General features: G+C 53.7%; 1 protein-coding gene across 1 annotated transcript in view; it reads left to right on the top strand.

Moving 5' to 3' along the window:
- The window catches only part of PAX8 (paired box 8), a 56,684-nt gene that overhangs the window by 20,682 nt on the left and 13,321 nt on the right, over nucleotides 1–22,681 (top strand). The window contains exons 3-9 of the mRNA XM_021697723.2: nucleotides 11,334–11,499; nucleotides 13,857–14,054; nucleotides 15,429–15,517; nucleotides 15,788–15,913; nucleotides 16,175–16,350; nucleotides 20,359–20,482; nucleotides 20,956–21,162. Of these exons, the coding sequence (XP_021553398.2) occupies nucleotides 11,334–11,499; nucleotides 13,857–14,054; nucleotides 15,429–15,517; nucleotides 15,788–15,913; nucleotides 16,175–16,350; nucleotides 20,359–20,482; nucleotides 20,956–21,162 (1,086 nt within the window). The remainder of the gene's footprint in view (nucleotides 1–11,333; nucleotides 11,500–13,856; nucleotides 14,055–15,428; nucleotides 15,518–15,787; nucleotides 15,914–16,174; nucleotides 16,351–20,358; nucleotides 20,483–20,955; nucleotides 21,163–22,681) is intronic.

Here is a 22,681-nt window from a genome sequence, read left to right as displayed (position 1 = left end):
CCATGCCGTGTCAGGAGTCTGGAGGTATCTAAGCTCAGTGGGAAGGAGCCGAGAAGAATGACCTCTAGGAAACCTAGAGCCAGCACTGGAAAGATCCACTGCAGCCTCTGACCAGAAGTTTATGTTTAATCAATTAATTAATGCTTTCAATAAATATTTATTGACCATCTACTGAGTGGATATAAACTCTGGGCGATCAGCAGAGGAACTTTTAAAAAATACAGATTCAGGGACACCCTGCCAAGAGACTCTGGTTGAACTGACTGGAGGTAGAACGTTTCCAAAGGTCCCAGGTGATTCCAGCATGCAGCCAGGGCGGGAGCACGGCTGTCCCCCTGCAAGGCAAGCTTATGCGGCCAGATAATACGCTACGCCTGCCCTCAAGGAGCTAGGCATCTAGGGGGCAGGCAAAGCATCGCCCTTGAGAAAGGCCTTAATAATGAGACTCAGATGGAGGGCCATGGACAGGGGCAATCGGGGAGGGGAGGAGGTAGGGGATAGTAAAGTTCCCTGGGAGCTGGCCCAGGGAGGCTTCTATTTTGGGGAACACAAAGGCCAGAGTGTGAGGTGCAGGCATCCAGACTGGCTTCTGGACAGGGCAGGGCCTCTCGTCCAATGGGACTTTTCTTGGGAAGCTTAGAGGTCTGTTGACATTTACAGCAGCTCCATCCCTGGAAATCCAGGCACTGGGGCTTTTCCTGGGAGAGAGGTGACAGGGTTAATCTAAGGGCTGAGGGAGGCAGAGAAAGGCCTTGAAACATACAGTGAAGCCAACCAGATTAATAGAGGAAGAGAGAGGGGGGTAGACCATTAGGAAGACAAAGAGAAAATCATGCTGGAGCAATAGAAAGGGAAATCTAATATCAACTAGGGAAAAATAAATGGAGATTAGGGCAAACAAATTAGCTTTAATGGGTTCAATGCTAATACAAGAATAACGGCCGAGCTCCGAATGCCTTTGAGGGGAAGATGGGATAAAGAACCTGAGCAGTCATGCAGGCAATAAAGATGGTGCGGGGAGGGGGCCGGCCAAAGGCGCACAGAGGCAGAGAGGAGGGAACGCCGAGGGTGAAGGGGTAGGGGAGAGGTGGCCCGGGTGGGCTCTGCCATCTTGGACAGGACCCAGGGACTGGAGCAGGGAAGGGGCTGGGAGGACTGAGAATGGAGGCGCAGGGGCCGTCAGTGCGGGCTGGAAATGGAGACAAGGGGGGCAATCGGAAGGGGAAGGGACAAGGGACAGAGGGCAGAGGAAGGAACCCCGGAGCGGGGACAGACTTGGCACAAAGTTGGGGGGGAGCGACGGAGGGGAACAGAATGCAGGAGAATGAACCAACATGCAAGGGAGGGGGGCGAAAGAGAACCAAATTCGGTGAGTCCTCTGCCTGAAGAAAACCATAGACAAGGCAAGATTAGGCCTCAACAAAATGAAAACCTGGGGAGGACCCCAAAGTGGGTTTGGTAGGTGACGTGGGGAAGACACAGTGGCTCTGAAGAAGGGGCCGACTGTCCTGCTGCCAGGGGCCACGCTGGCGAGGACGTGGGCCTGAGCAGTGCGTGGAGGCCCTAAGCCCACATCTCACTTCTGCCCCTTTGGAATGGTGCGGCCTTGGGCAAGTTGCACACGACCTCTGCTTCTCATCTGCTCATCTGTAAAATGGGGACAAGGGGCTACCTACCTCAGAGGGCTGCCAGGAGGACTAATGAAAAGATGCGTTTAGAGTGTTCAACCTAGCTCAGGAGTCAGTACCTCCCGCCATGCTGGCTCTCAGCGGTATTCCTATGCTTTGACTCATGGGGGAAGGAGGATGAATCCTGAAAATAGCCCTCGCTCCTTTCCTGCTTCCCCTCTTTCCTCTTCTTTAAGTCCAACATTGGCAAGATACCCGCCAAATGTGGTTCTTTCTCAGCTAGAGACTAATCCAAAGGAAACCTCTTTATCCACCCTTTGTCTCCCTCCCTCCGCCCCTCCCAGCCCTCTCTCCCTGTTGAGGAGGAAAGAATAGTGCTAAGCCCTCCCACCCTCTGGGCCGATTGAAGGCAGAGCTTCCAAGGGAGCCAAACTTCTTACCCTATTGTTCCAGGGGCCTCCGGGGACCCACAGATTTGCTAGAACTTCAGGTTGTGAGAAGTTGGGAGCTGGAGCCTGTCCTCATGGCCTCAACCTGCAGACCTCTTGGGCTGCATTAAAGTGCAGGGAGGCTCCACGAGAGGGACAGAGCCCAACACACCAGGAGGAAAAAATCAACAAGGACAAGCCCAGGAATCAATGAAGAACCACCTAGACAGGGGCTCCAGGAGCGGGGAACACAGAGCTGGGATTATTTCCTGCTCCTTAGGGCATTCTAGGACCTTATAAGAGCAAGACAATGATCAGGCAGGAATAGGCCTCTTTCCTTAACTCCCCGCTAGGAGCAGTGGCTTCTTCCTGCAGTCCCCACCTCAGGGGTACCTCAGGGGTCCCTCAGGGCTCCTTTGTGCTCTTACAGCCCTCCAGCACCCAGAGAAGCGAGTTCCTACACCGAAGCCCCTCTGCTGAAGTACCTAAGAATGGGCTTCTGGTTTCTGACTGGACTCTGACTGACATGCTACTTAATGTCAGAGGAGGTCTGAGGAAACAGGACTCCAGGACTGGCTCGGTCATGCCCTCAGCCTTGAACACAGAGCACAATGCTGAGCTTCTTGGCAGCGAGACCTGGGAAACCAGTTTCTTTTTGACCAGCTGGATCCTGTTAGACATAAAAGGGCAGCCCTGTGCAACAGCCCCGAGTCAGAAACTTCTCCTCAAGGGAGCCTCCGACTCTGGGGTGTCCAAGTCCCAGGAAGGGTAGCTTTTGACACTACACCATGGTCATCCCTAGTTCAAGCTGTCTCTTGTGGCTCTTTCCCTCGAGGCACACTAAAGTCTCCCCCCTGGAGCTGTAAAGCCCGTAGGGGTCAACCTGTGTAGGTCACCCCTCGTCTTTCTCCATAAGGCCCTCTGAGGCCAGGGTTAGAAGGAAAAGCCTTCTCACCTCGGAATTGGCAGACCCGCCTTGGTGACAGTTTCCTCATGGGGGTGACATGACACAGTAGCTCTGCTCCCACAGAGAGCTCCTGCAGAACCAAATGGGCCGTAAGTTCACGACAAGTGCTCACACATTTCATGCCGATGTCAAAGGTTGGATGTAAAGGAAGGCCTCTCTGCCTTCATCCCATGGCTCCTGGAGGAGGGCAAACTGCTCTTTTCCTGGACCCTTTTAAAAAAGCTCATGTCTAAGAGAATGTGACTTTGGAAGACACAATTCTGCAAAGGGCAAAGAATGTGTGGGCTTCACTAGGCTTGTTTTGGGCCTGTTTACTTTCCTTCCTCCCTCTCTCTCTCCCTTCCTTCCCCTCCCCTCCCCTCTCTCCTTTCCTTCCTTCCTTCCTCCCCTCTCTTTCCTTTGTTCCTTCTTTCCTTCCCTCCTTCCTGCCTTTTTTCCCAATACTTAGCAAACATTTATTGGGTACCTACTGTGCACCAAGCATTATACCAGCATATTAGGGCTTTACAGATTAAAAAAAAAAAAAAGCCACGTCATCCCTCAAAGGGCCCACAGTCGATGCAGCAGGGCACAGACCGTATAAAGAGACACATTCTCTGCTGCATGTAGTGGTAGACACTGTGCCCTGGCATGTTTAAAAGAAAGGATGAGAGACAGCAGGCAGGAAGGGCAGGGAAGATTTCTTGTAGGAGGTAGCTTCCTGAAGTGACTCAAGGCATGAGTACAGAGCGACGCGGAGCCAGTTAGGAAAGGCCGCTGCAGGCATGGAGGGCGGCACAGACAAGGCAACAGGCGAGGATTTGGTTGCTGCAAAAGACCAGCAAGCAATTCCGCATTGCTGGGTCATCGGAAATAAGGCTCAGACAGGTAGGGATGGAGGCTGGAAAGGTAAGCCAGGCTCAGCTCATGTGGACCCTCTCCTCCAGGTTTAGTAGCTTAGACCTCACCAGGCAGGAGATGGGGCTGTGCCCCAGCAGGCTTCTTCACGAGGGACACGGTCAGACTTGGGTTTTAGATGCGCTGCTCCCAAGCAAAAAGTCACATGTGCACGTTGAGTGCAGGGACCAGTGAGTCCACATGACTAATTAACTCCTACTCACCTTTGTCCCAGATTTTCTTGGGTCACCTGGAAGTAATTCTATCTCTCACCTTCCCCCCATTATTCTTTAATACTGTACCCTACTGTGTCCTTCTTAGCACCATCCAAGCAATACTTACACAATTATTTGTGTGTTTACTTTGTAAATATCTACCCATTTCTAGCCTGGAGGCTCCATGAGGTCAGGCATAAATTCTGTATGATCAGTTCCAGTAAAGTGCTTGGCATGTGGTGGGTACTCAGCACATATACATTGAATGGATACACGAATACATGGATGTGTGAACGCTAGGATGGCTAGGAAGGTACTGGTTAGGTAAATATTTAGGAGGCAAAAATGCCATGGTTTGGTGAGTCCTCCATATGGGGAGAATGGAAGAAGCTGAAGGCCCTTAGTTAATTCACGGGGCATATATTAATTGAATGCCTAATCCAATTTAATAATGAACAAAACAGACATGGTCCTGCCCCCATCACGAAGCTTTCAATCTGGTGGGCGAGACAGTCGCCACTCCTGTGTGTGTATAATCATGCAAATGAATGTAAAGTTAAAATTTGAATGAACGCCAGGCAGGAAAGGTAAGGGACATTGGTGGAGATTGTCTAAACACAGGCCCTAACCTTCTCGGTAGGAAAAAGCAAAGCCGCCCAGCCCAAGTGACTTTGTGCTAAGCTATACAGGACGGGTAGGAGTTAACTAGATAAGAGGGGAAGACAAGAGTTCAGGCAGAGGGAACAGCATGTGCAAAAGCCCCAAGGGAGAAGGACGCGCTACTAGCTCTGAAGTCCTGTAGAAGGCCAATGAGGGTGCAGGGTGGTGTGGTGCAAGGTGGCACCACAAAGGGCAGGTTCTCTGCTTGTGCGGCAGCTCGTGATGTTCCCAACCAAGACAGCACTAGCAAGGAGACTCCTCATCACCCAACGGGAGATTTCCAATAGGAAACTGAACATAAACGTAGGGGGACAGCTCTGGACTGGAGATGCCGGGGATGCCCACAGGGCCATCAGTGCATGCGTAGTAGGGAAAACAGTGGGAGTGGGGGTGATCGCCAGAGACGACCGTCTAGAGTGGGCACAGCACTGGGGTTTAAGAAAAGCCTGAAAAATAGGGGCGCCTGGGTGGCTCAGTTGGTTAAGCGACTGCCTTCGGCTCAGGTCATGATCCTGGAGTCCCGGGATCGAGTCCCGCATCAGGCAACCTGCTCAGCAGGGAGTCTGCTTCTCCCTCTCCCCTCCCCCTTCTTGTGCGCTCTCTCTCTCTCACTCTCTCTCTCAAATAAATAAATAAAATCTTAAAAAAAAAAAAAGGAAGAAAAGCCTGAAAAATAGACACATCTAATTGAACCAAGGAGGGAGGAGAACCCCAGTAAAGAGAAACAAAAGCAGGTCTGAAGGTATGAGGAACCAGGAGACAACATTGTCACAGAAACGTCCTCAAGGAGGAGAACGTCACACCCACACCGCTCCCCTTCTACCCAGTACTGAGTGTCTGAGTACATGCTCAGCCCGAGGGGTGGCAGGGTAACCAATGAGCAGCCAGGAAGGAAATGAAAAGAAATGGGAACAGCAGGTATGACTACTTCTTGAGAAATCTGGTCTAAAACAATAGTAAGAAAAAAGTTCACAGTCAAGGGGAGAATATTGGGGGGAGGGGGCAGGGGTGGGGAGGCAGCATAGATGAATTTCATTGTGTTTGTAGGCCCAGGGGAAAGACCTCGTAGAAAGGGAGAGGTAAATAACATAAAAGAAATATGAGGATAATTTATGGAGTAGCGTTCCAGAACAGGTAGAAGGGTGATGGGGTCAATGCGAAATGAAGGAGAGGCATAAGCCACAGCTTTAGCCAGCTACTGTCTCTTGGCTCCAGTTAGCCTGGGGAGGAGAGGGGCAAGGCCCCGATACCAAGGCCATGCAGCAGGTCGGGGCTGAAGGCAGATGCGGAATGTTGCTTCTCCGCACGCCCGCCCCTTCTGTGCTGCAGCAAGGCCCGGGTGCCTGGGTGACCCATAGCCATGGATGCCGGTGCCATCCGGTGTGCACGCTCGCAGTGGGAGGTGGAACGAGAGGTTGGAACGCTAGGTTTCCGTGGTCCTGGAACATTTTCTCTAGGAGTGGTATGAGGCAGAGACCCTGGCCTTTATTCCAGAAAGGCACCGGGCCAAGGGGAGCAGCTGGGAGGTTACAGTGGGAGACCACCTGCCTGCGAGCAAGCGAGCGGGGGTGGGGGGGTGGGGGGTGGGGAGCGGCAGAGGGGATGACAACATCACCAGGCTAAGTACGTCAGAGCCTGCTTCACAGCAAGGCCATTCCTTTGTGCAAGGGGAGTAGGCACCGTGTGATCTAAGGGACACCTCAAGGCAGCCACCGCCCCTCCCATGATAGTCCTGCCACCTTGCCACCCTTTGGAGCTAAAGCAAAAACCCCCAGGTAGTTAAGGGGAAATTTTCCCAGAACAACCCATTGAACCAGTGTGTCACTCTGGACTGGGCAGAGGCGTGAGGAACGAGACAGGAAGAAAGAGGAAAGTACTGGAGTCGGCCACTTAGGGATCCCACTGTGGGGAGTCTACACAGTGGCTGCACACCGGGCCCTCACATTTGGAAAGCATTTTTCTGTCACATGTATATATGGAATCATTAATTAGACTTTTGTGACAGGTGCCAGGTAGACAAAGACAGGGCCTCTGCCCTTAAAGAGAATAAACAAAGAGACTGATTAATGTAATCAGTGCCATGATGGAGACTCGTACAGAGGACTACGGGGACCCGGGAAAACTCTCCGTGTGCCTTAAGGGTGTGGGATTGGTGCCTGTAACAGGAGTTTTGTGCGATGAGCCTCTCTTTTCCTTCTACCATTCCTGCTCCTCAGAGCTCTATAAGGGGTGAAGAAATGACCAAAGAAAGCCCTAATTCCTCCCTACCTGGTCACTTCTCCATAGTATACATCTCTGTTCAGCTGGGGCTTTGCAGGCTTCCAGACCCCTCACTGTAGAATAGTCCTCTCCGGCCCTGGGAAAGTTGGCATCCCTTTGTCTGAGGGCCTTCACACTCAGAACCTGCTCGTGTCCAGCCAGAAGGCTTGTCTTCCTCTTCCATACCCACAGCTCCCCACCCACGATGCTCCAGACCATGCAAAGGGCCTTTGCTTAGGAAGCTTCAAACCTCTTTCTGGTTCACACCTTCCCCCTAGCCCAACCAGGGGCTCCCACTCATTCCTGGCTTCCGGCCTCAAAGCCCACCCCGTCCACAGCTGCATGGAAAGGTGGTCAGCACAGTGGGCGGCCCAGCCCTTCCCGGTGCAGGAAGGAAGGCTGCACCCACCTCTGGGCATTTGGTGGTGACTCACCCAAAGGAGTCCACTCCCCCACACCGGACACAGGAAGGACAAAAGTCCTTCCATTACAGGGACTCAGCTCAAAACCTCAAACCATAGGGGCCATCGCCATCTTCAGCCAGCAGGCTCTTTCCAGACTCTGCTACCTGTCTGTCCTACACCACAGTAAGTGTCTTCCAATATCTTGAGAGCACCAAGACCTTGTGCATGGATTTATTTTCCTGTGGAAACTTCTTCCCCTGGTTACCTCCTAGTCATCCCTCCCTGCAACCTCCAACTGACCACTTATGGGCTCCCCTAGCACCTGAACTTAACCTCTCTCAAGAAACTTCTCCCATGGGGCGCCTGGGTGGCTCAGTTGGTTAAGCAACTGCCTTCGGCTCAGGTCATGATCCTGGAGTCCCGGGATCGAGTCCCGCATCGGGCTCCCTGCTCGGCGAGGAGCCTGCTTCTCCCTCTAACCCTCCCCGCTCTCATGTACTCTCTCTCTCTCATTCTCACTCTCTCAAATAAATAAATAAATCTTTAAAAAAAAAAAAAAGAAACTTCTCCCTTAGCATGGTGATTCCCAATATATGTGATTGGATCCCCCGAAGATTGTAAGTTCCTTGAGGGCCAGTTTCTTGTCCTTTTCAAGATGGTTTCCTCAGTGCTTTGCACCCTCATGGTAGGCACTTCATACGTGAAGAAATGAAAACTATGATATACAAACAGTATGAATTATTATTTTTTAAAACTGGCGGGGCCGAGGTGGTAAGGGTACAAGTATTTAGTTCCTCTCTTGATTTTCTTTACCAGCCATCGTCCAGCCTAAAACAGTAGTTTGCGCCATGTGGCCCCAGACAAGCGGCATCTGGGAACTTCCTAGAAACAAATTCTTGGTTCCATCCCAGACCTGCTGATTCAGACACTCAGAGCATTGGGCTCATCAGCCTATGATTTAACAAGCCCCCCAAGTGATTCCGATGCATGCTCAAGTTTGAGAACCACTGTTCCAGCCCTAAGGCCAAGCTTGGGGTCATAACATTCAACCACGTAAATATTAAAAATAAGAAGAATTTTGCATGAAATCAAAATTTTCAGCAAACCAAACACTCCTACATCCTCGTTTCCCCATCTTTTTATAGCAGTTGTTATAGGTCAGCAGCAGACACAGCAAGAAGTCCCATTCAATGGATGGGAACAGTAAGGCTGGGGGAAAAAAAAAAAACCACTTTCTCAAATGATAAAATTAAAACAGGCAGAGTCAATGCAGGAATCTGGCCCAATGCTCTTTGTACAGCAACACAAAGTCATTCAAAGCCAGTAAAATAAAATAAAGCACTAGATAATTTATAGTTTAAGGGCCAGAGGTATGAGTACCCCTTTCCCTTCACACTGATGCTGGATGATCTAATAGATAAGGTTTCAAGGAGGGTTCCTGAGGGCTTGGGTCTCTAAGGATCCTGATCAGTCCTTCAGGAAGATTTTGGACAATAGCCCACATAGTTTTTCAATAGAGAGACAGACAGGGTTGGTTTTTTTTTTTTTAAGGCACAATACCCAATTCAGGTCACCCCAAAAGTGGTGCTTGGTTTTTTAAACCTGCTACCTTTCTAGGGGTGAAGAACTCCACCTGTAGGAAACCTTGCTTCCAGATATAGAGGTCCTAGCACAAACACCTGAGGCTTGGTGGTTGAGGTGGCAGCCTAAGTTCTGGAAAATGGGGACAAAGCTGGCGGGTCTCAAGGTCTTGTCTGCGTTTGGGTGGCTGTCTGGCGCCCCCTTGTGTTCAGTGTCTGGACCCAAAGAGCCAAAAGACCACGAGGATGGAGTGAGGGTCAAATGGCTAAGCCATTCTCCAAGGATGGCCTGTGGCCGTGAAAAGCCAGTGGAAGGGGCTCAGAAGTGAGCCATCTGGGATGTCCTCCCAGCCCTTGTGGAAAAGCACTCGCTGGGACAAGCTGTATGGGACAGTGGAAATTGTGTCCAAGCTCACCCAATTGCCTCCACCACGGAGATGGATCACTGTGTCCCTCCTGCTGGGTATTTGGCCAGCAGGCTTGTTCCTCCTGACTTAGTGCCCAGGCCAGAGACTTACAGCCTCTTTTTTTCTTTTAAGAGAAATTGACTGTTCTGCCGAAGCCAGCTTGGGCCCCCGAGGAGACATGGCAAGGCAGTTCTGAATGTGCTAAGTCCGTGGGCAGTAATGGGCACTGTGTGCCCAGCAGAGGCACTTCCCACCCTCGGCCATAAAGAGTCCTTAACGGGCTCACACGGAAGGCTCGCGGCTGGCTCTTCCTCCTCGCCTACCCCCTCCCCCTGACTCTTACCCCTCGAGCTCTACCATCCCAGCCAGATCACCAAATCACGCCCTCGTATGAAAAGGTGTCCTTCATGCCCGGATCATGGCACCTTCAGCACAGGCTGCAGGGCCAAGGTTCCAGGGTTGGTTCTGGCCATAGAACAGGGCTCAACCCAAGAAGCACTGATGGAAGCCTTAATCCTTGGCCAGAGCCTGGCAGCGCCTCATACAGGCTGAGTCACATAAGTCATGGAAAGCAGGTTACTCACACCCTCCAAGCCCCAGTCTCTTCATCAACAACAGGGTGATCTTAGCCCCAGAATGAGCCCAGCCTGGGTCACCAGATTTGCAAGATTTGAGAAGGTTGGTAAATCTAACGGGCAAGCACCTTCTTGCCTCTAAGCCTTCGCACATGCTGTTCCCACTGCCTGGAACAGTTTTCTCCCTTCCCTCCTTCCCTTGGTGAACACCTCTTTACCTTCAGTCAAAATGTAGACTTCTCCAGGAACCCTTCTAGAGTCCCTAAGCCTGGGCTTGGTCCCCACCAGTGGTCCCCATAACCCCCTACTTGGCCCTGGCCCCAGCAGTGGTCACGTGGTCAGGTGACTGGCTGTTTGTTGGTCTGGGCCCTCACTTTAGTAAACCCCATGAGACAAGAACAGAGATCACACCTGCCTTATTCACCTGGGCACCTGCAGGACCTGGTAGATTGCCTGGCACATGTAGGCACTCAGTACATACATGCTTGACTAGGTAGATGGGCTCAGAATGAAACACAGGCTGGGGCCAGGGGGCAGAGGGCAAGGCAGCAAGGCAGCTAAGGAACATGCACACACATCCACGGCACGTCCATGTTCTGCACAACAGCTTGCAGCCCGCCATGTCATGTCCCTGGAACCTCTGCGAACGCGTGCCAGGGAGATCTCTGCCTGCCCTTGTAGTGCTCTGGCCTGTTAGAGAGAGAAGCCATGGGCTCACTAGGGCTGGGAGCCCACGGACAAGGCCTGGGCCCAATCTGCCTCAGCTCAACCACAGAAGCTCTGCTTTTGTTTGTTTGTGTTTGTGTTTCTCAATGCACTTGTGCTGATAAAATCTGGCTCTGTGTTAAGAAGAAAGACAAAGACAAACATAAAGACCGCTGGTTTAGTCTATGCTCTCGTTCTATAGATAAGAAAAGGAGAGCCAGAGAGGAGAGGGGACATTCACCAGCATCACACAGCTCAGCATCAGAGTAGGAAGACCCTGCACCTCCAACTCTTTATATACTTTTTGGAGGGAGGGAAGAAGGTGGGGAGTTAGTTGTTATTCAGAGTGAAGGGCTGAAGGTCTGAGAGGAGACTGAGCAGGCCAAAGCGGTCCCCAGATTGCAATGTGTCCCTCCGGCATCATATGTGACCCTCCCCAACGGGAGCTAGCCTCCCTCTGCAGTGGGGGAGACGAGGCGGTCCATCAGCAGGAGCATCAGAGGGCACGATGGTGAGAGTTCACACGCACACCGTGGCGCATGCACACCGCACCCACACTCAAGGGCTAATTCCTACCCCCCTGCCCTGCCCGGCCCTGATAGCTGTTCCTGGGACTACTGTCTTCTTAGGCCACGGAGGGCTGAACCAGCTGGGAGGGGCCTTTGTGAACGGCAGACCCCTGCCTGAAGTGGTGCGTCAACGCATCGTGGACCTGGCCCACCAGGGCGTGCGGCCCTGTGACATCTCCCGCCAGCTCCGAGTCAGCCATGGCTGTGTCAGCAAGATCCTTGGCAGGTAAGCACGAAATTCACCACGTGCCACCTTCCCTGCAGGGCTTGCCTGGAGCAGCCCACCTGGCAGCCATGCCCCTGCCCCTGGGACACTCGGTCTTTCAGATGTCCAGCTTCCGTCCCCCCCGTGGTGCTTCCGGGCCTCCCCGCCCACTGCTCTTCTGTTATTTTCCTGTCATTGCTTCCTTCTTTGTCCATTTCTCCTTCCTTTCATTTCTCCCTCTCGCTTTTCTCCTTTGCTCCATCTCTTTTTTAGGGGCTTCTCTACTCCTAAAGCAGGAGAATCTTCCCCAAAGCACCCCACCTCCACCCTGGCTGAGACCGAGGGAAATGCAGCCACTAGGAAGGGGACTCAAGATCAGAGGTGGCTCCTGCAGTCTAACCCCCCGCATGAGAGATGTCTGAGTGTGCTTCTCAGAATTAATTCCCAGAGCACCTGCCACGGAAGCACCAGGGTTCCTTGATGAGATGTAGATCCTTAAGGCCTGGTCCAGACCTACATATAAATCACAGCATCCCCTCCAGGAGCCAGGCCTGGGTGCTGTGATTTTTAGGAGATGACCATGTACCAGTCATGAACACTCACTCCAGAGCAGTGGTTCATCACCCTGGCTGCACATTAGAGTCACTTAGGGAAACCTAATTTAAAAAAAAAATTATGTCTAGGCCCCAGCCCACACCCACTAAAGCAGAACTTTAGGAGAACGGGCCCAAGTTTTTGTATAGTGTTAAGGCTCCTTCAAGGGATTTCAATTTTCTGTAGCCAGAGTTGAGGACCACTGACCCAAAGGTTCAGGAAGGACCAGGAGCAGCAAAGCCCTGCGTCTGGGCTGACACAGCACAGTCTGGAGAGCCACTCTCCAAATGCCCCTGCCCTGGGGGACTGGGGGCTTGGCATCGGCTCAGTGCACTTGTCTCCCTCACCCAGCTCACAGGCGGGTTCAGCAGGAGTTCTGGTTTAAAGAGGCAAAGGGACCTGACTGTAGCTGAACTGCGGAGAGTCCTGGCTTCCTGACTAAAGTTGCCAATGGCAAGAGCACTCCCTGGTTCGGGTCAGGAGAGAGGCTCCCAAGATGGGCTGCAGTGTCCCCGAGAGCTGAGCCCGGGATGGCTATGACAGACAAGCAGAGTTTTTTTTTTTTTAAGATTTTATTTATTTATTTGAGAGAGAGAGAGAATGAGAGACAGAGAGCACGAGAGGGAAGAGGGCAGAGGGGGAAGCAGACCACCCACTGAGCAGGGAGCCCGATGTGGGACTCGATCCCGGGACTCCAGGATCATGACCCGAGCCGAAGGCAGTGGCCCAACCAACTGAGCCACCCAGGCGCCCAGACAAGCAGAGTTTTAAAGAACCAGACTTTATTCTGTGGTAGAGGAGACCAGAGAGTTTCCACCACAAAGAGGGGAAAGCTATCCTGACGTAAGTCACGGATCTACCAAAGCAGCTGGCTGGGGGCTCGGGGGAGAGGAAAAGTGGACAGCTTGGGACAGCAGGCTTGGCTTAAGGGGTCAGACATGGCCAGGGATCCAGGCCAGGCTAGCATTCCAGAGTCCAGGAAGAATAGCTTCCACCTGAACCATGTAATCTGGTAGAGAACCAGTGGCCAGCTGGGAGGTGGTGGCTGGGGGAGAAGGTAGGGGAGCAAAGGTGAACCAGTAAGACAGAGCAGAGGGCCCAACCATCCAAACTAGCTTCCTGGGGAGGGGTAAAGCCAGGATGGCCAAGAACGGTGAGTCAAGCTTTAACCCCGGAAAGCGGCGTAGAGAAACCCACCACTGTGAACCTATATGTACGCACGGAGCATGCGCAGCAAAACCTCCTTTCTAAGAAGGGAAATCGCTCGTGTGCCGAAGGTGGCTCTGGCAGGAGGTCAGATGCAGGAGACTGGCAGGAGGGAAAGAGAGAGAAGCCAGGTGTCCAGGGTGAAGTCTTTTTTTTTTTTTTTTTAAAGATTTTATTTATTTATCTTAGACAGAGAGAATGAGAGAGACAGAGAGCACCTGAGAGGGGGGAGGGTCAGAGGGAGAAGCAGGCTCCCTGCGGAGCAGGGAGCCCGATGCGGGACTCGATCCCGGGACTCCAGGATCATGACCTGAGCCGAAGGCAGTCGCTTAACCAACCGAGCCACCCAGGCACCCCAGGGTGAAGTCTTTAGCAGAGGGCTCTGGTTTGGCAGCAGCGTAAACGTACTCATGCAAGGGAAACAGACAGTGCCAAGAACATCAAGTGTCTGAGGCCAGCCCTGGGGGTGCATTTTACCCCCTGAAGCCTTAGAGAGGAACAAGAGTCTCTGGCTAAGTCCCTGCCCGAAGACCCCACCTGCTTATTGGGTAATTCTTTGGGGTTCTCTATTGGAGTAGGTACTACGAGACCGGCAGCATCCGGCCTGGAGTGATAGGGGGCTCCAAGCCCAAGGTGGCCACCCCCAAGGTGGTGGAGAAGATTGGAGACTATAAGCGGCAGAACCCCACCATGTTTGCCTGGGAGATCCGAGACCGGCTCCTGGCGGAGGGTGTCTGTGACAATGACACTGTGCCCAGTGTCAGCTCCATCAACAGGTGAGAGGGACTCAGCAGCCAGGGTGGGGGGGGGCGCGGGGAGCAGGGCACCTGGGCTTTGGGGGAACCGTGACGGAGACCCAAAGAAGGGCCTGGCTTGGGTGGAACAGAACCTAGGAAGGGGCCTCCTGCTGAAGAATTAAGCAGGAAGCACCCCAGGTGCCGTGGGGCAGGTATCACACCTCCCCACTGCTCTGCGACACTCCCGCCCCCACCCCACCCCACCCCACCCGACCCCGGGTTGTACTTCGCCAGTTTCCTTCCTCACACGCTATATCCTCTTTCATTCAATAAAAGAAACTCGAAGTGACCCTTTCCTGGGCCACACGACCCCTAACCTGGCCCTCATTCAAGCATTCACTCAATTGTTTGGTCTTTCAATTATTCACTCACAGCCTCAATCAATCATTTACTCACTCATTCATTCCTATATACGTAATTCACTCATAATGTGCTAGGCCCTGGGAACACACAATCCTTGTCCTTGTGGAGCTTATAGTCTAGTGAGAAGATAGACACTAATCAAGTACTAATCAAGTGCCCACACACACAATTGTAAAAATGCAGCTCTAAGTCCTCCTAAGGAGAGGAACATGAGGTATGTGAGTTAGCATAGGGTGCTTGGTTTAGGAAGGAATGAAAAGATGTCCCTGAGTAAGAAACAATGAATAAGAGTTAACTAGGTGAAAAGGGAAGCCAAAGGAGCTTAGAGACAGCATATGCAAAGGCCCTGTGGCTCACAGATCTTAGACAAGAAGCGGAAAGAAAGCCAGCAGATAGAAGGGGAGCACGAGGTAGGTGAGGTGGAAATGTCAGCAAAAACTGCCCTTTAGAGGCTGGTGGCCATGTCACATATTCTTGCCTGTGACCTATAAGAAACTTGGCAGACTGTAAGCAGGAGGCTGACTTGCATTTCAAAAAGTCCACTCTGGTTACAATAGGGAGAATAGATTAGAAAGGGTCAAGAGCAGATAGAGGTGGGCCAGTGAGTGATCCCGGGTGGGGGGGCGGTGGAGAGAGCTGGTGGTGGCTTGCATTATGTTGCTGACAGTGACATGCAGAGAGGAGTCGATGCTGGAGAGGTTTACAAGATCAAACCCACAGAACCTCATGATGGCTTTGATGGGGGGGGGAAGGCAGATGTAAAGCTCCACCTATATTTCCACCTTGAGTGACCATTGGAACTGATCACGAAACAGAACACTGGGAAGGACCAGGTGTGAGGAGTGAGGTCAGGGGTTTGATTTTAGACAGGTTGTACTCGAGGTGCCTCTAAGATACCCAAGTGAGCTCTCAAAAAGGCACAGGATCCGGGGCCGCGTGAGTCCTATTTCCTCCTCTTCTCTCTAATAGCCCTTCTCATCTTCCTTACAGAATCATCCGGACCAAAGTGCAGCAACCGTTCAACCTCCCCATGGACAGCTGCGTGGCCACCAAGTCCCTGAGCCCAGGACATACGCTGAGTGAGTGCTGATGTGCTGGCAGGCTCAACGTCGCACACGCACACCCACCTGCAAACCCGTAGTCACACACACGCCCACACAGACACACCCCCGGCGTGGACTGAGCCCTTCTGCAGGGACAAAGCCTCGCTGGGTCCCAGGAAAGATGCACTGACATACTTAGGGGTGGCAACACTTCAGGCAGCCTCGACTCCAAGATACCCTCCTGCCAGTGGGCTCTGAGGGGTGTCCCCTGCACATGCTGACCCTCTCCCTCTCATCCCACCGCAGTCCCCAGCTCAGCCGTAACGCCCCCAGAGTCACCCCAGTCAGACTCTCTGGGCTCCACCTACTCCATCAACGGGCTCCTGGGGATCGCTCAACCTGGCAGCGACAGCAAGAGGAAAATGGACGACAGTGAGTGTTGGGGAACCAGAGGGCAGGTTGGGGGTGCAGGAGGGCAGTCTGCTCAGGCTCCAGGGGACTGGTGGCTCCGGACTTTGCAGGTGCCGGCGACTCCCACCTACAGCACATGGCCTGCCCTAAGCTGGCCACAGTCGCCCGGCCCGGAGCCGGATCCTTCCCGTCCCTCTGCAGCCCGAGTCTGCCCCTCCACTCTGGCCTGGGGCAGGGGTAGCTGGGTCCCCTGAAAGCTTTCTCCCCGCCTGGGGATGCCAGGTGACCAGGACAGCTGCCGGCTGAGTATCGACTCCCAGGGCAGCAGCAGCGGGCCCCGCAAGCACCTGCGCACGGACGCCTTCAGCCAGCACCACCTTGAGCCGCTCGAGTGCCCATTCGAGAGGCAGCACTACCCGGAGGCCTACGCCTCCCCGAGCCACACCAAAGGCGAGCAGGTGAGCAGCCAGGTGAGCCCTGGAGCAGTGGTGGGCAGGGGCCCAGCAAAGCACCGTCTCTGGAAAACTCCTAGTCAGCCTGCAGTCTTGCCACCAAAGCAACTAGAAGCTGTGCCAGTGGGCTCAGGGTGCATGCTGCATGCAGCTCCAAGAAACACTTTCTTTTACCAGATGCGGGCACCTTCCTCCTCTCCCCAGCCCTCTTGCCTTCCGTCACCCTTAGCCTCTGAGCTCCGCCCTTTCTGGAAGAGCACCACACCCAGGCCGTGCCATCCCTCTGTCCTCTGGGGCTTTCCCAGACCGCAGCGTCAGGTCCCACAGCTCTGAAGTGGCTGCTCAAAGCCTTACACCATGACCTCGACCAGCACCTCCAGCCTACCTCTGGCCGCTCACACCTGCACACCACTGATCTGCATTACTCACGCTCGCGAGCATGTCATGCTCGTTCACACCCCTCTGCACTGGCACACTGCATGCCCGCCCCGCAGAGCACCTTGCTTTCCACCTTTCTGCCTGGAAAAGTACCGCTTGGCCATTATGACTCAGCTCAAGCATCACTTACCCATGAATCATGCCCTGCCCCTCAGACATGCTTCCTCTCTCCCTCGTCTGTGCTTCTGCCCTTCCAACACGCCACTCCAGTAACTTCTCACGGCGTACTCTAATTGTCCAGTGGGCAGGGGTGTAGGCAGTGGGTTTCATAAAGCAGGGCAGCATCTTGAAGCATCTTTTTTTTTTTTTTTTATCTCTGGCACCAACAAGGTGCCCCTCTTAGAATAGATACTCAGTAAAGGTGTATTGGTGAGTGAGCTGAGAAATCCAGAACAATAAATTGCAAGTTACAGGGGAGTTTTTATTTCTAGTGCTCAGGATGGGTGAAATGGTTTACAGTGGGTCAGCTTCTGGGAAAAGCTAACAGAGATGTCACTGGTCTCCCCTCACCGAGCCCAGCAGAGACTCCACAACTCTGACAGAACTTCCAGGACCGTTGTTCCCTCCGTTCACACGCATCTGTCCCCAGTAGCCGTGGCTTCCACCCCCCATCCCAGCTGAGGAATTCCCTTAGGGTGGCTCTGCTCACCCCACTTTGCTCACGCTGTCATTTGATCCAGGAGTGAGGCAAGCCTTACGCCTTGAAAGTCTGAGCAGGACAATGTGGACGATGCCAGTAAGCAGCTGAACTGTCGCCAGGCACCGTCTGGGCTGCTGGGCCCACGCCAGCTCTGCAGCTGGGCAGGCAATCTGCGTCAGCGATTTTATCAGCCTGGGCCGCGGCCACCACGAGGGGGTGCAGAGAAAGCTGGCCGTCAGCAGACCTGGGGAGAGGACCCGGGTGCTCATCTGAGAGGCAGCACATGGCTCCCGGAGGGAAGTGGGGCCACAGCTGTGGGCTCGCTCACAGGGAGCCCACTCTGTGTGCAAGCCCCTGCCGTCCTGCAGAAACCCTGCTGCTGAGATGCTGAGCACCCGCTGGGTCCCAGGGCCATCTCCTGGCTCCATGGCTGAGCCCCCAGAGGGCCCTGCCTGATGACAGGAAGACTGAGACCAGCACCAAGCTGGCCCACGCGCATGGGAACCGTGGTCTTAGAGAGTCTTAGAGCCACAGGGACCTCGGGGACCATGGAGACCAGTCTTTGCATTTGTGTTTCGATAACCCAGGGCCAGGGAAGGTACACAGAGCCTGGGGGAGCGGACGGTTGTGGAGCTCAGGTCTGCCGGCCCTGGTTTCATTCAGACTGGCCCATTGGCATCCTGTTTTTAGATACGATGCTTCTATGTCAGTTCTTACTTGAAGGCTGGAGAAACAGAGAGGCTCAGCAGTGTCCATCCATGATTCATTCCTCCCGCAGTCAGTCTCCTACTTGCTCATTCATTCACCTGGCTGGGTGGTGAGGGGCAGGGAGCATCCAGCCTGTGCTGAGGGCTCCTTGGGTCTGAGCCCCTGCCTTTCCTGGCCTTGGTGACTCGGACTGTGCCATCAAAGGACACTGTGTGCTCTCGCCTGGGCCCAGGAAGGCGACCTCAGGATCGGGGGACGGCACAATCATCTTTCCTGTAAGATCAACAAGGGGGAAAGCATTCAACGGAAATGCCATGTGGCCTCACTCCTGGTTGCTATTTCACCACCAGGCATAGCTAGGAGTCACAGTGAGGTTCTTTGTCCTCTATTTTACAAGTGCAACAAGAACAGATCAGCAGAATGTGAATATTATGACACAGACTGAGAATTTTGCAGCTTATGACTCTTCACAGAATTCACAAATAATAATACCTATTAGAGCAACGTATTGGGCATTCTGTGCTAAGCACTGAATGTATGTATAAAAAAATCTCATGTAATCCTTACATCAGCCTGGGGATGCAGATTCTATTCTCCCTGTTATAAAGATGAGAAAGTCATGGCTCAGAGGGGTCGAGGAGCCCACAGCTACGTGGCTGATCACTGCAGACCCGGGCTCAAACTGGCCCTCGTGCTAGAGCATTATGCCACTCTGCACCCCAATTCAAATTCAATCCCGGGAAGAAATCCAGCCATCACTGGGATGACTGGGGACTTTGGGAGGATTGGGGGATTTTTTTTTTTTCCCCACTGAATTATCTGGATTTGGGAAAACTATGGGATTTTGAGTAGGTATTTGTTATCAAATCAACACATCCATAAGGCATTTTAAACTTTTCTTACACTCTCTAGAAATTAGTATTTTGCTCAATTTCATTAAGCCTGGCTCTAAGCAGCTCCGCCCCGCCTTAAAGCAAGCCCCCCTCGGAATGCATGGAACCAGAGCACCATTAGTCAGTAATCTCGGCTACACGATAATGACGCCCTGGTGGCCTCTAGAATTGCCTGCAGCTTCCAAAAGTGCCTGGCAGGCAACCAGAAAGCGCCTGGGCCCCTTGGAGAACCCGGCTCCACGGAAATCCTTGGAAGTGACTGCCTTTAGTGCGGCTGTTATGTAACCGCGGAGCATTCCTTGATTTTACTGTTGCACACAGAGTGTATTTGTGACGTGTGTGATGCACTCGTGGGGGACAGGTGTGTGCTTGCGTGTGCTGTCTTGTCTCCTCGAGGCAGGGAGTCACGGGGAGGGGTGGTGCACGCTTGCCTGTAACTGAACAAGGGAGAAAGAAAACGCCGCAGGTACTTGATCGAGTTTTTTTTTTTTTTCTTAACAAAATTAACCCCAAGGATCACCTTCCAGCGGAAGCAGCGAATTTATATTGACTTGGATATAGAGGAGAGAAAGAAGACAGCCCCCTGTTCCGGTGTAGGGAGGGGCGGGGCACGTCTGCCGCTTCCCTGAAGGAAAGAGCACCTGGGGTGGTTTAGTACCTGTGTCATTCTTGCCTGGGGACTTGCCTCTCTGGGCTTCAGGCTCTCCACATATAAAACACACACAACATCGCTTGCCCACGTCACAGGGCTGTTGGGGGTCAGTGGACAGGGTAACATGGGCAAAGCTCTCATATGAGCTCTTTGCAAACAGACACGGTCATGACGTCATCCAGTTTAGGGCAGCATTTGGGAGCATGGACATGACAGCCGGACCCCTTGGGTTTCAATCCTGGCTCTGCCCCATAGGGGAACATGCCGGGTTTCGTGGCCTTCCCTGTGGCTGTGCTTCCGATCTGGAGAGGAATAAACTAATGAATCGAGTGAAGCACTTAGAACCGCGCCACCGGCGGACTGCTCCGGCCCCGCGTCCTGCGGGTCCAGACCGTGTGGGGAGACAAGGAAGGAGGCGGCCAAGCAGCCAAGCCCTCAGGCCACCAGCCAGCTTCGAATCCCAGGGCTGCAGGAGGGGAAGCTGTGAGCCAGGGATGGGGCTGCGAGTGGAGTCGGAGAATAAGAAACATAAGAACCCATTAAACAGACTAAGTGGAGTCCAGCATGAGTGGAAAGAAGGGGACAGTGAAGAAGGGAGCATTTCTGCGGAGATTAGGTCTCAGGGTCCCTAGTGAGGCCTGCTGCCAGGGGCCTCTGTGCGCTGACTTCTCTTTGTTCCCCAGGGCCTCTACCCGCTGCCCTTGCTCAACAGCGCCGCCCTGGACGACGGCAAGGCCACCCTGACCCCTTCCAACACACCCTTGGGGCGCAACCTCTCGACTCACCAGACCTACCCAGTGGTGGCAGGTACGATGCCTGAAATGTCCTGGGCCGCGTGGCCCCAGCTGCACAGAGGGGCTGGAAGGCAGGGCGTGGCTGGCCCTGAGGAGGAGGGCGCTAGGGCCCGGGGCCTGCAGAGGAGAGGTGGGCTGGGCCGGTTGGGCCTCCAGGTAGGTCCAGAGGGTCCCGCCTTGTAGTAGCCCAGGGCCTTCTCGGCGCCTCCTCGCTCCCCCACCGCCGCGGGGGAGGGGAGGGGGCACACACTGTCCTTCCGCACGCGCAGAGGCACAGCAGGGAGGCAGAGCTTCTCTCTCCCCCTCCCTCACTCACCCTGAGGACCCCGCGCAGCCCCTCCCGCCGCCCCCAGACTCAGAGAGGAGCCGCCTGCCCCAGCGCCCCCCCCCCCCCCCCCCCCCCCACATCTCATGGCTGGGTTCGTGCATGTGCCCACCCCATCATCTCACACCCCTCTCTCCTTGTTGTCTCCCTCCCTCCGGCAGATCCTCATTCACCCTTCGCCATAAAGCAGGAAACCCCCGAGGTGTCCAGTTCTAGCTCCACCCCTTCCTCTTTATCTAGCTCCGCCTTTTTGGATCTGCAGCAAGTCGGCTCCGGGGTCCCAGCCGGTGCCTCGGTCCCGCCCTTCAATGCCTTTCCCCATGCTGCCTCCGTGTACGGGCAGTTCACGGGCCAGGCGCTCCTCTCAGGTACGACAGGGAGGTCCCGGGCAGCTCTCGCGGGGGGCGGGAGGGGGATCCTCAGGGCCGGCCACCAGCCCCCTGCTTTGGGGACCAGCCCCCTCTCTGGCCCTCAGTCCTGTCCACCATCACTCTATTCCCTCAATCTTCCTGCAACTTTTGGACGTGCCGAGATGTGGTGCTCCGTGCGGGCAAAGTCAGGCCGTGGGAGGGGCAGGCACTGTGGGGATGCCAGGAAGAGGGGTGCCTGGCTGATTTCTGGAACCAGCAGGGACCTTGAGGTCAGGAGCTGGGCAGTATAAAGCAGTGAGCCCTTGGTCTGGGTGAGAAATAAAAAAGAACTTTGGAGGGCAAAAAGTCATTGGCTTTTGTAGCCAATTTCTGGATCAAATTTCTAAAGAAAACAGGGTCCATCCCCATTGGGTCTCCATAGTGTAGCTCTCCTTGTACCCAGCTTAACAGGGTCACCCTTGGAAAACAGTGAAGCAGAGTAACTCACCAACTGGAGAGATTGGAGAACAAGGGGACCTCCCATCAGGAACCTCCTTGGCCTCAAAACATTTAAAGCTGGAAGCACTCAGGAGCATCTAGAGCAAATCTCTCCTTATACTGATGGGAAACAGCCCCGGGAAGGAGAAGGGCCTGGTCAAGGTCCCTGAATAGGCATGTGGTGTCTGGCAGAGTGAGGGCTCAGCCTGCGTGCACCCCGAGTTACAAATCAAACTGGGTCTCCCTGGCAGAAGGACATCAGCCCATCCAGCCAGGACCTGGGCAGCAGCCGAAAGAGTCAGGGTGTCTGGCTTGGGCGGAAGGCCTGAAGTGGAGTGAGCAAAGGGAGCAGAGACCCATAATCGTCTTCAGATACCTGACGGGCTTCTTCAGAAATGGGACTATTTTAGATGTGGGCCCAAGGCATTGAACTAAAACCCATGGAGGAAGCCAGAAGTGAGCCAGCCCTTCTGGACCAGTGGTTTTCAATTTGCTGGGCCTCAAAACACTCTCTTGAAATGACAGCTTTTATAGAAGCCAGGTATCCAGACCAGACAAATGAAGAGCTACTCTGTTTGAAGTAGGGACTCTGCCCCCTAAAAGCCCTTGGACTTGAAAACCACCAAACCAGAAGAACAAGACCTCTACCTGCTCAGAGGGACCGCAGGGTTGTCTTATTCAAGTTCACAGACCCTGTCTTATAACTGACTCTACATTTTCTGACTGGCAGGCACCTGGGATTTTTATTCTCTGTGCATCCCCACATCTAATGTGGGAGGTCCTCTTGGAAGAGGTGGGCACAGAGGTAAAGGGTTAACAAAGGAAGTCCAGCGTGTGGGCAGAGAGGCAGTGTTTTTCGGGGTGTGGAGCAAGGAAGCTAATGTTGACTCAGAGTTCAAAATTTCAAAAGCGGGTGAAGTCAGCAGAGATGGGTCATTTGTTTTGACCAAAGTGATTAAAGGAGAAAAATCTGCGAGCTGAGTGGAATGATGTCAGCCAGAGAAAATGGGATGGGGCGAGGGGGGGGGGGGGGGGCGGG

Source organism: Neomonachus schauinslandi, chromosome 10 (genome assembly GCF_002201575.2).
Source record: "Neomonachus schauinslandi chromosome 10, ASM220157v2, whole genome shotgun sequence".
Classification (NCBI taxonomy): Eukaryota; Metazoa; Chordata; class Mammalia; order Carnivora; family Phocidae; genus Neomonachus; species Neomonachus schauinslandi.
The sequence above is the reverse complement of the archived record's forward strand: the minus strand, read 5'-3'. Positions and strand labels throughout refer to the sequence as shown.